This window comes from Macaca nemestrina, chromosome 17, assembly GCF_043159975.1.
Source record: "Macaca nemestrina isolate mMacNem1 chromosome 17, mMacNem.hap1, whole genome shotgun sequence".
NCBI classification, from domain to species: domain Eukaryota; kingdom Metazoa; phylum Chordata; class Mammalia; order Primates; family Cercopithecidae; genus Macaca; species Macaca nemestrina.
The window spans coordinates 69,329,840-69,351,908 of NC_092141.1; the positions used below are offsets into that span (position 1 = coordinate 69,329,840).

The following is a 22,069-nucleotide window of genomic DNA, read 5'->3' on the forward strand; positions in this document are numbered from 1 at the left end:
TGTAATTGAACAAAAGGCAAACAGAGGCAAGCTCCAGGAATGGGCACTGTGAACAGGACTCGCCCCAGAGTAGCCAGATGTAGGCTTTAGATATGTTGATGCAGGTTGAGCATCTCTAATCCAAGGGGGATTGTCCCATATGGTGTCCAAGAAACGGTGACACATCTCACAGAGGGCCTAGGCTCAGGAGGGCTGGAGTATGAGATGCTCCCCTCCCCTGTGAACTTAAAAATGTGGCCAACAATTTTTTTTTTAAAATGGCTACTCTGTAGTGCTTTAACTGGAGCTATTTAGACAACACCTTACACACTGGAGAAGGACGATACTGTGTGAACCTAATAAGTCTACAAGACAATACTTCTCTCTATTGGCTGTCTCCTTCCTTTCCAGGGTGATGACAACTCCGTGAGGTGGAGATTATACGTCTCTCATCATTTCAGCAACAAGGAAATAAATTAGTGGCAGAGTAAGGGTGACTTGGTGAGTACATCCAATTGTTGACATCGTTTTGGGTGGGACAAATTTTGCTATTATATCAACTTAACTTCTTAAAATAATCTAGCGGGATTCACTTGGTTTCAATTCATAGAAATCTCCTGGAAGTGAGGTTTCTTTAAAATCCTGGAATATACACTGCAGTAAAAGAACAAAGCGTACCTCAGCCTTAAACGACTGAAGAAGAATGTCAAGTGGCAGCAGGTGGGAAAGTGGCTTTGGTTTTCAGTTTGTGGGCTCTGAATCCACGCAAAGACAGGACTGCATTCTGAAAACCTGAATTAATTATTGTCCTTACCTCAATGAGGCAGCAAATTATAATTAAAGTCGTTAGAATTTCGGTCACAAATAATGCCAAGATGAGTTTGTTGTTATAGCCATATCCTGGAACTTCTTTCGTGAGCTTAACAAAAAAAAAAAAAAAAAGGAAAGAATAATTAAAAAAAAACAAAAACAAAGAGAATGAAAGCTAACTTTTCAAAACCCCAGTGTTCCAGGTGAGTAGCTTACTGATTCTTTTTTATTTTTGTTGAGATGGGATCTCACTGTCACCCAGGCTGGAGTACAGTGGTGCGAACACAGTTCACTACAGACTCGACTTCCCTGGGTTCAGGTGATCCTCCAACCTTAGCCTCCCCAGTAGCTGGGATTACAGGCATGTGTCACCATAACCAGCTAATTTCTGTATTTTTTGTGGCGACAGGGTTTCAGTATGTTGGCCAAGCTGTTCTCAAACTCCTGACCTCAAGTGATCCACCCACCTTGGCCTACCAAAGTGCTGGGATTACAGGCGTGAGCTACCACCCCTGGTCTACAGTTCACCTTGTGCACTAATCTATTTCACCCTCTACATGAGCAAAGTGGGAGATCACCGTCATGGCCGAAGTTACATGACCAGGACGAGCTATGGCCTAGGAGTCCCAGGTTCTCCTGTGTGGGCACTTTCCTGGAATACACTAAATGATGGGAAATCTGGGTCTCATGTTTCTGTGGGGTCCTCACCTCACTCAACTTCTGCTCTTTCTGTTCACTCTGGGCTTCCATGCTCTCATTAATATAGTTCTCAGTTTTCCACTGTTTCGTATCCCATTCTGCCTTGGACGCCTTTACTTCCTGCTGCTCACGGAGAAGCTTCATCAGGAGGCCTGTCCTGGAGATGAGCTTGGCACAGGTCAGTTGCACACGGGTGTCAGAGCAGTCCATCTTTAAGGTCCGGATTACATGAGAAATGAGCTTTCTCACATTGTTGTTGGGGATGAGGGACCGTAGCTGCTCGGTTAGCTGATTTTCAAACTGATCACCTGCAAACGAGAGCAACAGGTAATTGAAGCTTTTGGGCTCGGGGGACAGGTCAGTGCCCACATTGTTGTATTCCCATTGTGTCTGATTAGTTCGTTTAACAGCTGGCCCTAAGTTGAACGCAGTCCCAGCGGAATCTGCCTCAGGAGGAGGATTGTAGGTTGTGTTTTCAGAGATGGTGCCTTCCGGCATAGTAGTGTTTTCCATAAAAATGTTTTCTTCAGAGGCATTTCTTGCAGTTGTGTTCTTTACATTAGTGTCCTCTGTAACACGTTCTGAAGGATCAAATAGTTTAGGAAAAGGATTTTCCTGAGGACTCCAGTCTCCTAAAGATGAAAAAGTCCCTTGTGAAAGGGAATTTATGAGGCTCTTCGCTGCAGAGAACAGCGGCCTCTTTGCAAGCATCAGTCTATCGAGATAACTTTCCTTTCTCAACTTTCTAATCTTTTTGACCTTGGGTGTTGTGTGGGCCACGCGGGAGCGAGTTTTATGAAAGTGGTAGTTTTTTCTGGAATGTATGATTGGTTTAGCAGCCTTCATACTTTTAACTCTAGCCTTTGCATTTTCTAAAATGAAAACGGCGTGGGTTAAGTCTTTCGCTCTGTCTCTGACCTCAGGTAGGGGTTTTGCAGGGGTGGAGGCAGAAGGCTCGCCCATGGAGAAGGGTTTCAGCACAGAGGAGACTGCTGCGTTAAGCTCTTGGGTGAACGAAGGCTTGGTGTAGACGGTGTTTCCCACTAACTTCTCACGCCCCTGCTCTGTGTGAGGCTGTTCCAGCTCCCTTGAGACCGGGCTCCCGAGCCTTTTTTCTTGGGCAGCGCTCTCCACAAATGCCTGCGCACCCTCTTCCCTCCTGGTGCTCTGCTTTCCCACCTCTTTGAAGTGCCTTTTCTGGATGCTCCTTGGGCCCGTGAGGACTCTGTTCACTCTCTGCAGGTTGTTGCCTACACTTTGAATCTTTGCCAGGCTGTTTTCCTGTGGTTGGACAGTTTCTAATTTCTTTTCAAATATTTGGTGTTTAAATTTGTTACCTAGAAGGCTGGACTGCATAAGCATGGCAGTTTTTTCTTCCCTTTTAACTTCATCGATTTTTTCTTGTATTTCTGTATCTAACATATTTTCCAGCAAGTACAGCTTTCTCAATTTACTTTCGTAAGTTGAGTTGTTGGATGCAGGTTGAAGAGAGGGGCCCTTTGTATTGTTTTTCAAAATACTCAGGGGCCTGTCTCCATCTTGTGCATTAGAAAAGAGCCGTTTCATGAACGGTAACAACATTGATTCCGCATCTAGATTTCCTGCTGAGAAATACGGCAAGATGTAACTTAGTGCACTGATAACCTCACTCTCCTCATTGGTGTCTAGCTGCTCACTCCCAAAGCCTGACAAGTTGATGTCACTGCTGTCTGAGGGCGCTTCCGGCTCAATAGTCAGCTCAGTGCTCGTGTGCTTCTTCCGGGCTTGTAACACCTTCATGAACGCTCCTTCTGGATTCCCTACAGACAGTTCTTCAGCTGTGAAAAAAGAAGAGACTGTTTTGATCATGAAAGATGATGGGACGGCATGCATCAGTCCACAGCTGTACGCCCCAGTCACACAGAGTAGGAGTCAGCAAACATTCGAGTGCCATTCAGAGAGGAGAAACACACACCCAATCCTAAACCTACGAAATGGCAACAACGAAAGGAGAAAAAGACATCTTTTGAAAACATGGCCACCTACTTGGAACATTCCATAGTGTGACACAGAGTAACTCTGCTTAGGATTATTCCATTGATCCCCAGGGGCCAGTTGCCCAGTGCTCAGTCAAAGCCCAAGGTGGAAGACAAGTGCTTCCCTGATGAGCTGGCCTCTCTGCAGACTGCTCCGTACCCTGTGCTGTCCTGCCTCACATGCAGAGAGAGTACAAGGCTCCCTCTCTCCTTGTCCTCAGTGTACCCGTGTTCTTGCTACCATCACAGCTGAATGCAATGGAAGGCGGTCCTCTGAGAGGAGCAGGGTGGAGATGCTAACGTGGAGAGCCCCTCCCATTGCTGATAGATCCTCATCTGGCACACGCTCCACCCACCCACCCCATTCTCTGCTCCCACATGCCGTAGCCCCATCACAGAAGACATGACATGGAAAAAACACCGTGTCCACCTTAATTCTTTTCTTAAATTTGGACAGGGATCCAGGGTGTAGGTTAAGGGATTTTTAATTTGCCAGATTGTATGCTATGCTTACGTTGTTGAATGTAGAATGAATCTATGGTATGACAGCAGTTTCTGGATAAACATTACTTGAGGACCTAAAATGCAGAAGGGAAAAAGCAACTTTTATCAGTTGCCTACTTTGCTTTCATTTTATCTCTAATATTCTGGATGGGGAACCATCCAAAGCTTCTGACTGCATGAAGGTCAAGTGTGCCCGTGTGCAGCTGGCTTTCTTTTCCAGAATTAAAAGTATTTTGGGTGGTGCTGAGGGTCAGAGGAAGAAGTAAAGATTGTAAGAAAGGAGAAACATGGGCTTGGGGAGAACCCAGAATTGAGGACAGAAGACCTGGCACAAGGTACAGCACTTAGCACCTCTGATCTTGTTTTTCCTCATCTGTAAAAGGAGATTACCAATGCTTTTCTGCCCACCTCTTGGGGAGAAGGGAAGAATATAATTGGTAAAAAAAAAAAAAAAAAAAAAAAAGTTTTGAAAAATAAGCAACACTGTCTTTATATAAGTAGCCAAGCATTATTAATTATCCACCCCATATCACTCATAGATACCTGTATTTAAGCTATCTGGACATGAAAGCAGTCACATTTTAGAAGTCATGAAGTTGGTGCTAATAAACCTAATCTACAGAAACACTCCTGAAAGCACTTGTGCCTTTGTTCTGTGAATGGAAAGGTTTGAATTCAGAGCAAGTTCAGCGTTGGATGGTCTAAGCTTGGAAAAGCCCTCCATTCCATTAGAAGAGCCAGACAGCAATTTCTGGTTATGGAACCAGAAACTCTCAGGCTTCAAATAAAACAGCATCACTTGTACTCTTATAAACCTGTAAAAACAAAAAAATCAAAACCAGATCTACATCTGTCCTGTAAGGCAGAGAGTACTTGAGACCCCATGGATATAAAACCAGTTTACAAACTACATTGCACTATATGAATAAATTGTCACTGGAGGCAAAGCACCAAGCAGAGAGCACAGTACACAGTGTGTGGATGTTAATGTTATTCCCTAGTCTTCCTATTCCTTTGTCTTGGTCCTTTGTGCATATGGAACCGTTCTATTATTAAATTTTGTAATAATAACTGAGAACCTGACTCTCAGCAAGGGAATAGTTCAGAAATTGAGGGAGTTTAACTCTGAATGAGTAAATAAAATAAAGCAATTATATCATTAACTTACAATTTTATCATCATTAAAAATAAAACGTTTAAAAACAAATACTTAAAATAATGTAACAATTGATCACCAGGCAATTTGGACTCACGACAATGTATGGTGTTTGTCAGACATGCACTGTTGCAATGCAGCTTGACTGTCTTGCAGACAACCTCAATGCTGTTTTTAAATTGGCAGAGGCAGCAGGCCATACGGCTAGGTAAGATCCTATAGATGAAAACACAAAACATTAGTGGTAAAGCGGTTGAGTAGGTAAAGGAGGCAGGCCAACGCTACCACAGGGGTGGGCAAAAAGGTGTTTCTGAGGCCCGTGGACTGGACAGTTGGGTAGGAACTAGAAGGCCAATAGGAAGGAGGGCAAAGGTACCCAACCAAACAGTAAGCATGGCAGTGAGTACGGTATGCCTAGAATAAAGGTGGTTGGGATTAGAATTGGGTGACACTGATCAGTAGTTTAATTCAGAAGTATTTCTTCCCAACTCAAAAGTCTCACTTTGGGCTGAAAGTACACAGGAAGAAGGTAGACTTCTAAGAAGAGTCACAGGGTTTCACCATGTTGCTCAGGCTGGTGTAGAACTCCTGGACTCAAGCAATCCTCCCACCTTGGCCTTCTGAAGTGCTGGGATTACAAGTGTGAGCCACTGCAGCCAGCAAAATAATTACAATGGAGAGATCTGGAAGATCACCTTAATCAAGTGATCAAATTTAGTATTATAGGCGATCTGCTGTTACGAGGCAGGAAGGATACATTACCTATGCAGTATTTTTCCCAAAAATGAGGAAACTGACAAATCCAGATTGTGGGACATTTACAAGACAACTATCTTTGACTCTTAAAAAATGCCAATGTCATGAAAGATCAAAGAAAGTAGAGGAATGTTTTAGATTAAAGGAAATGAAGACATGACATGCAGTGCCTGATTTTCAATTGGATTCTATACTATTCTTTTCATCTTTCTGGTATGTTTAAATTTTTTTCAAAATGTAAATTTGGGCAGAAGAGATAACCAAGACAATTGATTAATTTATTGCTATGGCTTATTGGCAGTTTCAGAGAGATAAAGACAATCCCTGTAACTGGAGTAAAAGGTTAATCTTAGGCAGTATAGCATGGTCATTAAGAATACAGATTCCACAGCCAGACTGGGCTTAAATCCCTGCTCCGCTAATAATATGAATTTGGGCAAATTGCTTAATCTCTGTTCCTCGACCTAGTCATTATAATAGTACCTACCACTAATGAGTTTTGAGGATTAAATGAATCAATACCTGAAAAATGCCTGGCACACAGTGAGTGCTCAATAGCAGTTAACTACTATAATTATTATGTTGCAGAGGTTGTGGGGGGCCTTTTCTGAGTCCTCCAAGAGGGTGGCTTTATTAGGGCCACATTAAGACTGTGGAGACAGAAGAGTGTTTCATGGATACATGAAGCCTATGAGTTGGGGGTACAATGTATAGAAGTTTTAGATTAAAACTGCATTAAGTTGGCCTGATACATCTTTCAAACCTTATAGAGGAATAATCACAAGTGACTAGTATTATTCCTTTGGGTCCAGTGGAAGCCTCTGATCTTCATGTGGACTGGACCCAGAACCGTACCCCAGCATTTTATTATACAGCAACCTTAACTCTGACACAAAGATGTTTCTTTTGTTTGTTTTGAGGCCGGGTCTCGCTCTGTTACACAGGCTGAGTGCAGCGGTGCAATCTCGGCTCACTGCAGCCCCTGCCTCCTGTGCTCAAGTGATCCTCCCACCTCAGCCTCCTGAGTAGCTAGAACTACAGGTGTGTGCCACCATGCCTGGCTAATGTTTGCATATTTTGTAGAGATGGGGTTTCACCATGTACTCCAGCCTGATCTCGAACTCCTGAGCTCAAGCAACCCTCTCTCTTTGGCCTCCCAAAGTGCTGGGATTACAGGCACAAGTCCAAAGGTTTTGTTACTCTTTTTCTGCCCCCAACTTTTTATTTTAAAGGTTTTATTTTTTTTCCTTTAAGCCTTAGGGTGGCTGGAAAGCATTTTCAAATGGTATAATGAACACCTGTATAACTTTCATCTAGAATCAACAATTGTTATGCTTTGCCACATTTGCTTTCCGTGTGTGTGTCTAATACATTTTCTGGACAAGCCATTTGAGAGTCAGTTGCAGACATAATGACCCTTCACCATTAAATACTTCAGTGTGCAGCCCCTAAGAACCAAGGCATTCTCCTACATAACCAGAATACTATCATCACCCAATGGAACTTAATATTATCATTGTTTACTATGTAGTCCATATACACATTTTCACAATGTCCCAGTCATAACATGGCTTAAACAAATTCAGAATCCAGTCAAACATCAGACATTGCACTTAGTGTTTATGATTCTTTAGTCTCCTTCAATCTAGAACTGTTCCCAGGATTGTTTTAAAGTATACTGACAAACCTTTGAGACTGTAAATGACCTGAGGTGTATGTTATCCTTACTTGAGAATAATTTTTCAATATGCATTAAAGATCATTACACATGAGCCAAGACTCAAATGCACTGGCCTACTTACTTTGTATATCAATGTGTAAACTCCTGAAGACTTCCAATAACGAACTCCCATAAGGCAGTTAGTTCAATGTCTTTATGGCCTTGGTGACAAATGGTTACAGAGAATGAGAGCTTTTTTCTATCCACTAATGGTCAAGAAAAAAGCAGACAGATCCTCACTGTCTTAGAGAATAAGTGAGAAAGCTGGTCGATGAAGAGGACTTCATCCAGAGAGGAAGGGATCTAGCTGACAGGGAAGATGCTGCAGGAGGCTGAGGGAAGTGAGGCTAGAGCAGTAAAACAGATCTGACAATGTGGTGAAGATAAGAGAGTGACCTGACAAAAATGAATGGAGCAGAGTGCGAAATGAAGGGCCCTTTCCATGCTAATCTTCTATAATGCCCTCAAGGAGCCTTAGCATAAATGAGTTTCTATTTAGCTTGCCATATGGTGGGGTGGTGGCACCCATTTAAGTGGCAGGAAATTGTGTAACAAACTCACACACATATGGTGTTTTTGTTTTTGTTTTTGTTTTTTTAGACATGGTATTGCTCTGTCACCCAGGCTGGAGTGCAGTGGTGCCATCTTGGCTCACTGCAACCTCCACCTCCTGGGTTCAAGTGATCCTCCTGACTCAGGTTCCCTAGTAGCTGGGACTACAGGCGTGTGCCACCACACCTGGCTGACATATATATATATATATAACCTGCAGAGAAGGCCAGGCACAGTGCCTCATGCCTATAATCTCAGCACTCTGGGAGGGTGAGCAGGAGGATCACTTGAGACTAGGAGTTTGAGACCAGCCTGGGCAACATAGTGAGACTTCGTTTCTACAAAAAAATTAAAAATAAAAATAAAATTGAAAAAAAAAAGATACCTCACATAATATATGCAAATTAACTCAAAATGGATCATAGACCTAAACATACAATTTCTGGGAGAAGTTGTATATGTTTGAGGAGTTGTATATGTTTGAGGAGTTGTATATGTAATGAGGAGAAAATCTTTTTGACATTGGATTAGACAACAGGTTCTTAAAGATTTCTTAGGTAAGAAACGAAATATCACAAGCCATTTAAGAAAAAATTGCTTATTTAAAGCTGATCAAAATTAAAAACTTCTGCTCTTCAGAAAACAGTTTTATTTTTTACTTTTTTTTTTTGAGATAGAGTCTCGCTCTGTCGCCTAGGCTGGAGTGCAGTGGTGCAATCTCGGCTCACTGCAACCTCCACCTCCCAGGTTCAAGCACTTCTCATGCCTCAGCCTCCAGAGTAGCTGGGATTACGGGCGTGGGCCACCACACCTGGCAAATTTGCGTATTTTTAGTAGAGATGGGGTTTCCACACAACTGGAACACTACTCAGCAATAAAAAGGAGTGAACAGCTGTCCCTCGGTGTCTGCAGGGGACTGGCTCCAGGACCCCCTGCAGATACCAAAGTCCACAGCTGAAGTCTTTTATATGAAATGACATAATGTTTGTGTATAGCCTCAGGTATATTTTAAATACCTAATACAGGGTAAATGGTATGTAAATAATTATACTGTATTTTAAATTTTCTACTGTTTTTATTGTTGTTTTATATATTTTATTTTTTCCAAATATTCTCCATCCATGGTTAATTGAATCCATGGATGAGGAACCTGCAGATGTGGAGGGCCAGCTGTTGTAATAGGTGCAACAACATGGATGGTAGCATATCTCAAAAAATCTTATGCTGAGTGAGGCCAGGCGAGGTGGATCACATCTGTAATCCTAGCACTTTGGGAGGCCGAGGCGGGCGGATCACTTGAGGTCAGGAGTTCAAAACCAGCCCGGCCAACGTTGTGAAATCTAGTCTCTACTAAAAATACAAAAATTAGCCAGGAGTGGTGGCATGCGCCTGTAATCCCAGCTACTCGGGAGGCTGAGGCAGGAATCGCTTGAACCTGGGAGGCAGAGGTTGCAGTGAGTCTAGGTCATGCCGCTGCACTGCAGTCTGGGTGACAGAGTGAGACTCTGTGTCTCAAAAAAAAGCTATGTGAAAGAAGCCAAACACATGCTATATGAGTTCATTTATAAGACATTCTGGAAAAGGCAAAAGTAAAAAGTATAGGAACAGAAATCAGATTAGTAGCTAACAGGGGCTGATGGTGGCAGGAGGGGATTGACTACAAAGGGACATGGAGGGCCTTTTTGAGGTGTCAGAAATGCTTTATATTGGGAATGTGGTGGTGGTTATGTAACTATACATTTGTCAGACTCATCAAACTGTACCCTTGAAAAGGGTGAATGTTAGTATATGAAAATTACACCTCAATAAACCTGACTTAAGAAAATAAGAAAACAAACCTAAAGAACCAACTAAGTGAAAATAAATCTAAGAAAAAAATAACTTACAGTTTTTCCAGTTCAACAGTCATCGTGAGAATGTTCTTAAGTGTTGTAAGTGGGACTTGCGTTGTTCCCATGTCTCTGAAGAAGAAAGCCAAAACACTCATGATATGAACCCCAGTAAAAAATTCTGTACTTAAAAAGACATTTCAAGGACATGTGATTACTTCAATTTTGGCTTCTCTATAAAACAAGCCAGCTCAAGAGTTGATTTGCTGTAGAATTCCAGGGAGCTCTTACTAAAGAAATTTAAGTTGATTTGCATCATCAAATTAATGATATTCAAGAGCAGAGCTTACACCATTTTTATGATTATCTTCTCATTTTCATATTGCATTCACCATCGTATTTACTCTTTTCTTCATTTTTAAAATAATGAACACCTTTTCCCCTTTGTTTTCTTGGTTAAATAATATTTCTCCATGTGTCTACATGTTCCAAATCTATATGGGTTCTTCAACACTGTTCTCTTCCCTTGCTGTCTTGACAATTATACATTCTCTTTAATTTTTTTCTTTGCCAATAACTTTTTTTCAATAACCCAGTTAAAATTTAAATTATGACATTTTAGCCTAAATGCAAAATACTTAAGCTTTGATAAAAATTTAAAAAGCATAAATCATCTCATGACTTATGAGAGTACTATAGTACTTACAGATATTTTAATGCTGGCAATTTAAAGAGATACGGATCTTCAACAGTGGTGAGAGGATTGCGATAGAGAATTCTGAAAAATGGAATGGAATTCAAATAACCTGCATTTTCAATGTGTGAAACTGCATGAAAAGTTTATATTCATTTTTTGCTATGGAACTTGTAGGTAAAAAAGAAAAAGGTGTTTTCTGTTTTTATCTAATCAATCACCATTAGACTCCATAAAGCACTATTCCTCTGGGAACTACCCAGGTCTCTAGAAGATAAAGTAGAGGAGAGAACAAGGGGAAGAACTACAAGGTAAAAAAAGTGGATAGCAAAGAAAAAATACGCCACAGAACTTTTCAGGTCAAAAACCCTACAAGTGACTATGTTGGTAGGAAGTCCTGACTGTGTAGCAAACGCTATTTCTAGCGTCCTCCATAATTCAAGTTGCTCATCACAATTCAAGTTGTTCATTTTTTATTTATTTATTTATTTATTTATTTATTTATTTATTTATTTATTTTTTGTTTGTTTGAGATGGAGTCTTGCTCTTGTTGCCCAGGCTGGAGTGCAATGACTCAATCTCGGCTCACTGCAACCTCCACCTCCCAGGTTCAAGCGATTCTCCTGTCCTGCCTCAGCCTTCCAAGTAGCTGGGATTACAGGCGCCCGCCACCATGCCCAGCTAATTTTTGTATTTTTAATAGAGACGGGGTTTCACCATGTTGGCCAGGCTGGTTTTGAACTCCTGACCTCAGGTGATCTACTTGCCTCAGCCTCCCAAACTGTTAGGATTACAGGCGTGAGCCACTGCAGCTGGCTGCTTGTCTTTTATCTTTATGAAGTTTTTAAAATTTATGGTTTAATTTGCACAGTTAAAAAAAATAGGACCAATTCTTTTGCTTTATAGCCAAAGAAAAAGGAATAAATCTAACAGGAGGAACTGGTCAAAACCATACTCCCACTCACAGTCTTTCTTACATTGCATGTAATCACCTGCCACTTGTCAGTCTCCCGGACTATGAGCTCCTTGAGGGCACAGACCACAATTTTTTTTTTTTTTTTTTTTTGAGATGAAGTCTCACTCTGTCACCCAGGCTGGAGTGCAGTGGCGCAATCTCGGCTTACTGCAATCTCCACCTCCCAGGTTCAAGCAATTCTCCTGCCTCAGCCTCCCGAGTAGCTGGGATTACAGGTGCCCACCACCATGCCCTGTCATCCCTGTGCCTGGCATGATGTCTGAAATGTATTAGGCATTTAACAAATGTTTATTGAATAAACAAATGACATTCTGTTTATATGTCAATAAAATGAATACATTGATTTTGATGCAAATTTTTATTCCAAAATGCTGGAATCGATTTTCTTTTTAATTCTTTAAAGTGAACAAGAAAAAAGAAACAGGAAGAAATAGAAAATTTGCCTTTAGGTTAACCAAAGAATCATCATTGTACTTCTGCAGAAATTATTCAAATAATAATTATTACGGTGAGTATCTACTGGGTTGCCAGGTATTTGTGATTAGCATTTCACATTTAATCCTCACGATAACCTTATGTGGTAGATATTATTGCCCTATTTTTAAATGAGGAAACTGAGGCACAGAGAGGTTATATAACTTGTCCTAGGTCACCAAGCTATTAAGCAGCAAAGCTGTGATTTGAACTCGTGTGTTCAATCTGTATGAAGAAAAAGGGTTTACTTTAACCTTACTTTTTAAAAAATTTTTATTTTCGTTCTTCATTTTTTCTCTTTCTTTCTCTTTTTCCTTCCTTCCTTCCCTCCCCCTTCCTTCTTTCTCTCTATTTTATTTCTTTCCTTTCTCCTCTCCCCTCCCCACCAAAACAGGGTCTCGCTCCATTGACCAGGCTGGAGTGCAGTGGCATGATCTTGGCTCACTGCAACCTCCACTTCCCCAGCTCAAGTAATCCTCCTTCCTCAGTCTCCCAAATAGCTGGGACGGTAGGCACGCACCACCACGCCTGGCTAATTTTTGTGTTTTTAGTAGAGATGGGAGTTCCACCATGTTGGCCAGGCTGGTCTTGAACTCCTGATCTCAAGTGATCCGCCTGCTTTGACCTCCCAAAGTGCTGGTGAGAGCCACTGGGCCCAGCCTTAATTTTGAGAAGACTAAATACAGAAATGCCTTTCAACCTTCTTCTCCTCTGGGAGGGCCTCTGTGAGAATTACAGTTTCTCATTAGCACTTCACAGCCACGCTTGCCTGTAGTTCCAACTGTTCAGGAGGCTGAGGCAGGAGAATTGCTTGAACCCGGGAGGCGGAGGTTGCAGTGAGCGGAGATCAAGCCACTGCACTCCAGCCTGGGTGATAGAGCAAAAAAAGATTTTATGTCTTTCCCCTAATCATTTCCCATGAGTAAATAGTTAATTAGTCTATGGGCAATTAGACTTTTTTTTTAAGGGACACATTCTCACTCACTGTGTTGGCCAGGCTGGAGAGCAGTGGCTATTCACAGGCACGATCCCACTAGTGATCAGCATGGGAGTTCTGACCTGCTCCATTCCCGAATGGGGCTGGTACACCCCTTTTTAGGCAACCCGGTGGTCTGTTCCCGGGAGGTCACCATACTGATGCTGAACTTAGTGAGGACACCCAATCGGCATAGCATGCTACAGCCCAGAATTCCTGGACTCAAAGGATCCTTCTTCCTTTGCCTCCTGAGTATCTGGGAATACAGGCATGTGCCTGGTGAGCCTTTAGAGATTTAAAACCATGTTGTAAATGACATCAGTGAAAATGGTGGAATAAAGACATCCAGAAATTCATCCCATCATAAAAGCAACAGCAACCAAAAAAATGGCACACACACACACAAAAAAAATTGACCAGAATAAACTTTTTCAGAACTCTAGAAATTTAACCAAAGTCTGGGCACGGTGGCTCACACCTGTAATCCCAGCACTTTGGGAGGCTGAGGCAGGCAGATCATGAGGTCAGGAGATCGAGACCATCCTGGCTAACACGGCGAAACCCCATCTCTACTAAAAATACAAAAATTAGCTGAGTGTGGTGGCAGGCGCCAGCTACTCGGGAAGCTGAGGCAAGAGAATCACTTGAACCCGGAAGGCAGAGGTTGCAGTAAGCTGAGATCACGCCACTGCACTCCAGCTTGGGCGACAGAGCGAGGCTCCATCTCAAATAAATAAATAAATAAATAAATAAATAAATAAATAAATACTAACGTGAATCTGCACCAATAAATAAGCACTGGCCAGGCGCAGTGGTTTAGGCCTGTAATCCCAGCACTTTGGGAGGCTGAGGCTGGAGGCTCACTTGAGGTCAAGAGTTTGAGACCAGCCTGGCAAACATGGTGAAACCCTGTCTCTACTAAAAATACAAAAATTAGCTGGGTGTGGTGTTGCGTGCCTGCAGTCCCAGCTACTCAGGAGGCTGAGGCACTAGAATTGCTTGAACCTGGGAGGCAGACGTTGCAGCGGGTCAAGTTTGTGCCACTGCACTTCCAGCCTGGGCAACAGAGCGAGACTCTGTCCCAAAAGAAAGAAAAAATAAGAAAAAAAGATACTTGCATAATTATAAATAATTGCAATAATTAAAAATCTAGTTGCATGCAATAGTTATAAACTTGCAATAATTATAAATCTAGTTGATGAACATAAAGTGTATAAAGATGTAATGTGTGACAATAACAGGATAAAGGAGGGGGTGAGAGTGGAACTTTAGAGAAGCAAAGTTTTTATATACAATTGAAACAAAGTTGGTATTAATCTGAACTACAACCTTATATAATTAAGATGAGGCTGAGACCACAAGTGTGCACCAACATACTCGACTAACTGTAAAAAAATTTCTAGAGATGGGGTCTCACTATCTTCCCCAGGCTGGTCTCCAACTCCTGGCCTCAAGCAATCCTCCTTCCTTGGTCTCCCAAAGTACTGGGATTATAGGTACGCACCATTGCATCTGGCCACAAACATTTTGTTTTTTTATTTTTCATTTTCCAAGACAGGGTTTCACTCTCTTTCCCAGGCTGGAGTGCAGTGGCAAAATCATGGCACACTGCAGCCCCGACCTCCCGGGCTCAAGAGATCCTCCTGCCTTAGCCACCTGAGTAGCTGTGACTACAGGCATGTGCCACCATGCACAGCTAATTTTTAAATTTTTTTGTAGAGATGAGGTCTCAATATGTTGCCCCACCTGGCCTTGAACTCCCGGGCTCAAGTAATCCTCCCACCGCAGCCTCCCAAAGTGCTAGGATTACAGGCATGAGCCACTGCACTCAGCACACAAATATTAAAAAAATCTCAAGTCAAGCAGCTAAACTTCCACTGGAAGAAACTAGGGAAAAAAGCTCTCAGCAACCTGAACCCAAAGAAAGGAAATAATAAATATTAGAGAAGAAATAAGTGAAATAGAGAATAGAAAAACAGTAGATAAAATCGACATACTTAAAGGTTGGTTTTTTGAAAATATCAACAAAACTGACAAACCTTTAGCTAGACTGACCAAGAAAAAAATACAGAAGACCAAATTATTAAAATAAGGAATGAAAGAGGGGACATTACTATATATATATATGTGTGTGTGTGTATATATATATATACACACATATATATATATATATAAAACAGTATGTGCTAATAATTAGATAACCTGGATGAAATAGACACATTACCAGAAAAATATAAACTACTGAAACTGACTCAGAAAAAACAGAAAATCTGAATAGATAGACCTATGTCAAGTAAAGAGATTGAGGTAATAATCAAAAAACCTTCCACAAAGAAAAGCTAAAGACTAGACAACTTCACTGGTGACTCTACAAAATACTTAAAGAAGAATTAACACGGATCCTTCATAAAGTCTTTCAAAATACAGATGAGGAGAGAACATTTCCTAACTTACTCTATGAGGGTGATATTATCCTGATATCCAAACTAAAGACATCACACACAAAAAATTACAGACCAGTATCTCTTATGAATGTAGATGGGAAAATGCTTGACAAAATCTGGCAAACCAAATTTCAACAGAGTATTCTGTAAACATGGATCAGATAATAATAGCAGGATTCTTCAAACTGATTTATGGTTTCATTACTTTTTTTTTTTTTTTTTTTGAGTTAAAGTTTTCATTTATTGGCTGGGCACAGTGGCTCATGCCTGTAATCCCAGCACTTTGGGAGCCTGAGGCAGGCGGATCATCTGAGGTCAGGAGTTCGAGACCAAAGGTCAGGAGTTCGAGACCAACCTGATCAACATGCTGAAACCCCATCTCCCTTGGAGTCTTGCTTTGTTGCTCAGGCTTGAGTGCAATGGCGTGACCTCGGTTTACTGCAACCTCCACCTCCCGGGTTCAAGCAATGTTCCTGCCTCAGCCTCCTGAGTAGCTGGTATTACAGGCGCCCGCCACCATGCCCCACTAATTTTTGTACTTTTAGTAGTGACGGGGTTTCACCATGTTGGTCAGGTTGGTCTCTAACTCCTGATCTCAGGCAATCTGCCCGCCTCGGCCTCCCAAAGTACTGGGATTATAGGCATGAGTCACTGTGCCTGGCTAATATATACTCTTTCAAAAAACCGTATATGTTGCAAAGTATTGGAATAAGTATTGGAAAAGTATTGGAATAACATAACATTTAGGTTGGACATTTAGGCTGATTACATGTCTTTGCTATTGTCAGTACAATTCTTATCAAAATCCCAGCTGGCTTCTTTCCAGAAAGTGACAAGCTAGTTCTAAAATTCTATGGCAATTTAAGGCACCCAAAGTAGCAAAATAATCTTGCAAAATAACAAAGTGGGAAGACTCAAATGTCCCAATTTCAAAACCCAAATCTAATCTACAGTAATCACAGTGTGATACTGGAATGTGGACAGACAAATAAATTAACAGAATAGAATTGACAACCCAGAAATAAGCCCTCGTATTTATGGCAAATTGATTTTTGACAAGGGTGCTAAAACAATTCAGTGTGGAAATAATGGTGGCTTTTTTTTGTTTTGTTTTGTTTTTTTAATGGTGATGGAACAACTGAACATCTATGTGGCAAAATAATGAAGGTGGACCCCCTGCAAAATATGTCAAATACCTAAATGTAAGAGTCAAATGATAAGACTCTTACATGAAAACATGGGAGTAAGGGAGTAAATCTCATGACCCTAAATTAGACAACAGTTTTTTCTTCTCCAAACTGATTTTTTTTTCTTTTAAAACAATTTTGTCTTTTGAATTTAATGAACTATTACTAGCTGAAGGCAGCCTGACATGGTGAAAGGAATGTCAGACTGATGAAAGGTACACAGCCTGATTTAAAACTAAACCCTGAACCTTCTTAAAGAAGAATAAGACATTTTATACACAAACATGACCCCAAAAGTACAAACAACCAAAGGAAAAAAGATAAATTAGATTTTATGAAAATTAAAAACTTTTGTGCATCAAAGGACACTGTCAAGAAAGTCACAGAACTCACAGGATGAGAGAAAATACAGGCAAATTATCTGTTAAGGTCTAATATCCAGAGTGTCCCGAAGATATACCAAATTCTTATAATTCAATAAAAAGACAAATCAATTTTTTAAATGGGGAGAGGATTTGAATAAATATTTCTTCAAATAAGATATATAATGGCCCATATACACATAAAAAATGCTCAATGTCTTAAATCATTAGGGAAATGTCCATCAAAAACCACAGCGAGATACTAGATACTACTTTACACTACCTGGAATGGCTACAATGAGAAGAGGCAGACAACGACAGTGTTGACAAAGACATGGAGAAATTGAAACCCTCAAACGTTGCAGGTGGAAGTGTAAAATGGAGCAGCCACTGTGGAAAACAGTTTGACAGGTCCTCAAAAAGTTAAACGTAAGAGTTGCCCTATGATCTAGCAATTCTGCTAGGGATGCACCCTAGAATTAAAAACATGTCCACACAAAAACGAGTACATGCATGTCCACAGCAGCATTATTCATAAATGCCAGAATAAAGTAGAAACAACCCAAATGTCCACTAAGTGATGAATGGATGAACTGATACAGTGATGGCTCCATACAATGGAATATCACTCAGCCTTGCAAAGGAATGATACATGCTGCAGCATGGGAGGACCTTAGAAACAACATGCTTTGTGAAAAGAAACCAGACACAGAAGGCCACATACTGTATGATTCATTTATATGAAAGATCTAGAATAGGCAAATCCACAGGGACTCAAAGTAGATTAGTACTTACCTGGACCTGAGGGAAGACAGCAATGGGGAGTGATGGCTAATGGGTACCATGTTTCTTTTCCGGATGATGAAAATGTTCTGGGGTTAGATAATGGTGGTTGTTTGCCATACAACCTTGTGAATATACTAACCACCACTGAATTGTCCACTTTCTAATACTGCGTTGATGGTATGTGGATCATGTCTCAATTTAACACAAAGAAGCATGTTGTATCGTATAGAACACCAGGTGCCAGGAGAACAAACATGCTGGCAGATGAAAAAAGAGGAGTGAAGACTCACTCTCCCTTGACCACGGTCAGAGTGAGTCAGTGGCGAGGCCGGGAGCCACACAGTCGTCCTGCCTTATGATCCCCCTCCTCTTCCTATTCCAGATGGTTTTTCAGTGCCATTAACTTGTTCTGTAACACTAATATTCAATAAGATGATGTTACAAAGAGAAAGCAACAATGTGAGTGCCACATGACTGGTTAAGTATGGATTCTGAAACTAGGGCTTTAAATACCCTTCGTACTTTTTTTGGGCATGAAAACCTGTAAGACCACTGGTGGGCTTTGTGCAAGTCGGCTACCCCCTCTTTCTCTATCTTCCCCTGCCCACTTTCCTCCCAGCTATTAAAAATGAATGTAGGCTGGGCACAGCAACTCAAGCCTGTAATCTCAGCACTTTGGGAGGCCAAAGCAGAAAAAAAAAGCTTGAGTCCAGGAGTTTGAGACCAACCTGGGTAACATAGTGAGTCCCTGTTTCTTTTTTTTTTAAAAAAACAACCAAAAATAAGGACTGTAAAGCAATATGTAGCCAAAACAACTTAGCAAAGTTTGTTATCTTTCCTCCTAAATTATCTCACTCTCCAACCTTCCATCTTTCTTGACAGCTCATCCATAGCCTTAAGCTCAGCATTACCTCTGAACTAGGAAGCTCTTCTCCAACTGACATTGGGATCTTTGCATTTGTCCCTGATGAAATAAAAATATAGGGCCACTCGATATTCTCCTATATTTCTCCTGTTCTAAGGCATTCTTTTCTTGACTAAGGTGGTGCCTGGGCCATGGAGAGACTGAGTGGGAACTGGCTCAACGGCTGAAGTTTGAGGACTCTACAGCAACTCTTTTCCACAAACCAAATGATATGAATGTTTTTATTTATTTATATTTATGTTTCCACTTTTAAAAAGTCTTTTAGTAGAGATCGGGGTCTCACTTTGTTGCCCAGGCTGATCTTGAACTCCTGGGGCTCAAGCAATCCGCCCATCTTGGCCTCCTAAAGTGCTGGGATTATGGGCATGAGCCACAGCGCCTGGCCTCAAGTGTTTTTAGATTCACTGTAGACGATCATTTCCATTTCTGGTTCAAGTCTTTCATTTTATACATTAAACTAAGGTGCACTGACTCCCAGTCCATCACCTTTTTGGTATCTTTATGGGAGTAAAATGTGGCAAGTTGTTTTTAGCCTCAAAGACAGTCTCAGAGTCAAAGTTTAAGAAGTATTGCTCTAAGTAATTTTTTAAAATATGCCTTATTAGATGAAGAAAGCTGAAATATTGTTGTACAAGCCTTTTGCTGTAGAACAATGGGACAGAATAAAGGTAGCTCACAAAATAAGAGAACATTTCTTGCCTTTTTTTTTTCCTCCAAATTCTTCTGTTCAGGTCCAGACAGATGGGCTACGTTTCCTTTCTATTAACTGAGGAGACAGAGATGAAAGAACTGAAGCATGTCATCACTGTCTTAAATGTACTGAAATCCTAACAGCGTTAGCTGAAAAAATGTCCAAAGCGGCCATGAAACCAAATTTAAATGACAAACTCCAAAATGATCTATGCTAGAATCCCAAGGCAGTCAGGGAAAACTGGTTCCATGGAGGAAGGTAGTCAAAGAAATAAGCAGATGACCTAGACCCTCATCCAATATGTGTGATGTACTTGGGGAGAAAGTAACCTCTTTACTCATCTATATAGGTTCATGGGTCATGAAAACACATGTCCCCACACCAAGCTGGTCAATACAAGACCTCGAACTGCATCACATAAACCCTTTCTCAGGAGCAAAGTCTAGAGAATCTGAAATGGTGAGCCTATATTTTTTTCTTTTTTCTTTCTTTCTTTTTTTTGTTTTTGAGATGAAGTCTTACTCTGTTGCCCAGGCTGGAGTGCAGTGGTGTGATCTTGGCTTACTGCAACCTTCACCTCCTGGGTTCAAGTGATTCTCCTGCCTCAGCCTTCAGAGTAGCTGGGATTATAGTTGCCCGTCCCCATGCCCGGTTAGTTTTTGTATTTTTAGTAGAGACGGGGTTTCACCATGTTGGCCAGCCTGGTCTCAAACTCCTGAGCTCAAGTGATCCGCCCACCTTGGCCTCCCAAAGTGCTGGGATTACAGGCATTAGCCACCATGCCGAGCTTTGAGCCTATATCTTAATCAAAGTCCTGAGAATAACCTTGAAGAAGACTCCCTGAAAATGAGGAACAACAGGAGAAGCAAGGGACCTGGAATCTGCAGACCTGGGTTGGAATTCTGGCTCTGTCACTTTCTGGTGAAGTGACTCGAGTAATGAACATGAGCCTTTCTGGGTAGCATTTACAGCACAAGGCAGTTTGAGGAAGCAATGAAAGAGCATGTGTATAGTGCCTAGCAGTGCGCTGGACACAGTGCCGGTGCTCAGCCGTCATGTCACACCAGCACTGACCAGTGAGCATGAAACCTGGGGATGCCCAGAGCTGGTACGGCCAGGAGCTCCGGAAGCATGGGATTCTCAGAGGGAAACGGAGCTCACTGCTCTAAAAGTCCTATTCAAGTTCGAAAGTAAGATACAATGCACACAAAGCCAAATTGTCATAATTCAGCTCCTATTACAGGGGAACTAAGAGCTGTGTCGAAAATTACTTGCAAAGCTGGTAAGTGGTTCTGCCACTTATTAGCCATGTGAACCTCAGCAGATTACCTAGCGTCTCTGAGTTTCAACTTCCTCATCTGCAAAATAGAAATGATAATAATAACCGCATCGCAAGAGTTGTTGGAAAAATGAAAATGAGGTATCATAGGAGGTAACATGTACAGAGCATTTACCATATGCCAAGCACTGTTCTAAGAACTTCGGACATGTTATCTCACTTGTATAAGTACTTAGGTGCCTACAACCTAAACAGGACCTAGTAAATGTAAGTACTGAAAAAATGCTATGGGGCAGAGGAAGAAATGCTGAGCTTCTGTGAGAAGAGAAGACAGCTTGTTACACAGGTGAGAAGAATAAGCTGCAGCTGAGAAGAAAAGTATAAGTTGCTACGTGTGACAATCTCAAGACTTTTCAACTATTACAAATTTAAACAGCCACCCTAAATCACCCCAAGGACAGACCCCAGTTGTTCTTTTCATCTGTAATGTTTATGCCTCTCTGAATCCGAGAAGCAGCTGCCAGGGTTCCAATACATACCAAAGCATGATGACAATACCCTCAACTGCGCACACTTCTGTGCATCTACCGCCGTGTAAAGGAAGCTGATGTCAGTAGACTGGGGGGCACAACAAGGCATGTTTGTGAACGAAGCTCAATTTGCCATCACAGGGTGGCCACACCTACCTCACTAATATTCTAATAGTGGGATAAATAATTCAATAGGGATAAAGCCTGGATTTTGCTCTGATTCTCTCTTAGGGCTTACATTCTTGGCATGATATTGATGCGCCACAGAGAAGCCAATATGTGAGTGTGCTCTATCGGAATAAAGTATAGCCTTTCTACACTGCAAAGTCATCCAGTTTCTAAAATTATTGTTAGAACCAATGAAGTGACTAAGAGAATTTTAAAAAATAAGCCATCAGTCTGGACCTGTGTATGGGAATGAAGGAGAAGCACTTTAAAGTCAGGGAAAAAATATAAACTTACTTAACATTTAGGATTATCAACCATTGCTGCTTTTCCATAAACCATTTCATTCATCATTTCCTCTGTAAGAGGTAAGATTACTGCCCCCATTTAGAGGGGGACTTTGATAGTTAGCTGCCTGGTCCTTCTTGCTTGGATGCCCTGCAAATAAATGTCCTCCTTTCCCCAATGCAAAACCTCGATATGGGTGTTTGGCTTTGCTGCGCTTGGGCCAGCAGAACCCAGTTAAGTCCACTAATAAGCTCTTGGTTTGTCTTTGAGAT

General features: G+C 41.4%; 2 protein-coding genes across 8 annotated transcripts in view; one reads left to right on the forward strand and one right to left on the reverse strand.

Moving 5' to 3' along the window:
• Positions 1–577, forward strand: part of LOC105468206 (leucine-rich repeat-containing protein 37A3-like) — a 78,944-nt gene extending 78,367 nt beyond the window's left edge. For both annotated transcript variants that reach the window (XM_071083294.1, XM_071083295.1), the window contains one exon: positions 391–577. The gene's annotated coding sequence lies outside the window, so the exon portion shown is untranslated. The remainder of the gene's footprint in view (positions 1–390) is intronic.
• The window catches only part of LOC105469571 (leucine-rich repeat-containing protein 37A3-like), a 75,243-nt gene that overhangs the window by 2,218 nt on the left and 50,956 nt on the right, over positions 1–22,069 (reverse strand). For 3 of the 6 annotated variants that reach the window (XM_071083315.1, XM_071083317.1, XM_071083312.1), the window contains 5 exons: positions 10,727–10,798; positions 10,078–10,152; positions 5,261–5,379; positions 1,498–3,305; positions 686–898 (listed from right to left, as the gene is read on the reverse strand). In XM_071083315.1, the coding sequence (XP_070939416.1) occupies positions 686–898; positions 1,498–3,305; positions 5,261–5,379; positions 10,078–10,152; positions 10,727–10,798 (2,287 nt within the window). Of the gene's footprint in view, positions 1–685; positions 899–1,497; positions 3,306–5,260; positions 5,380–10,077; positions 10,153–10,726; positions 10,799–17,928; positions 19,987–22,069 lie in introns of those variants that run through there. The other 3 variants (XM_071083316.1, XM_071083313.1, XM_071083314.1) reach the window with 3 other exon arrangements.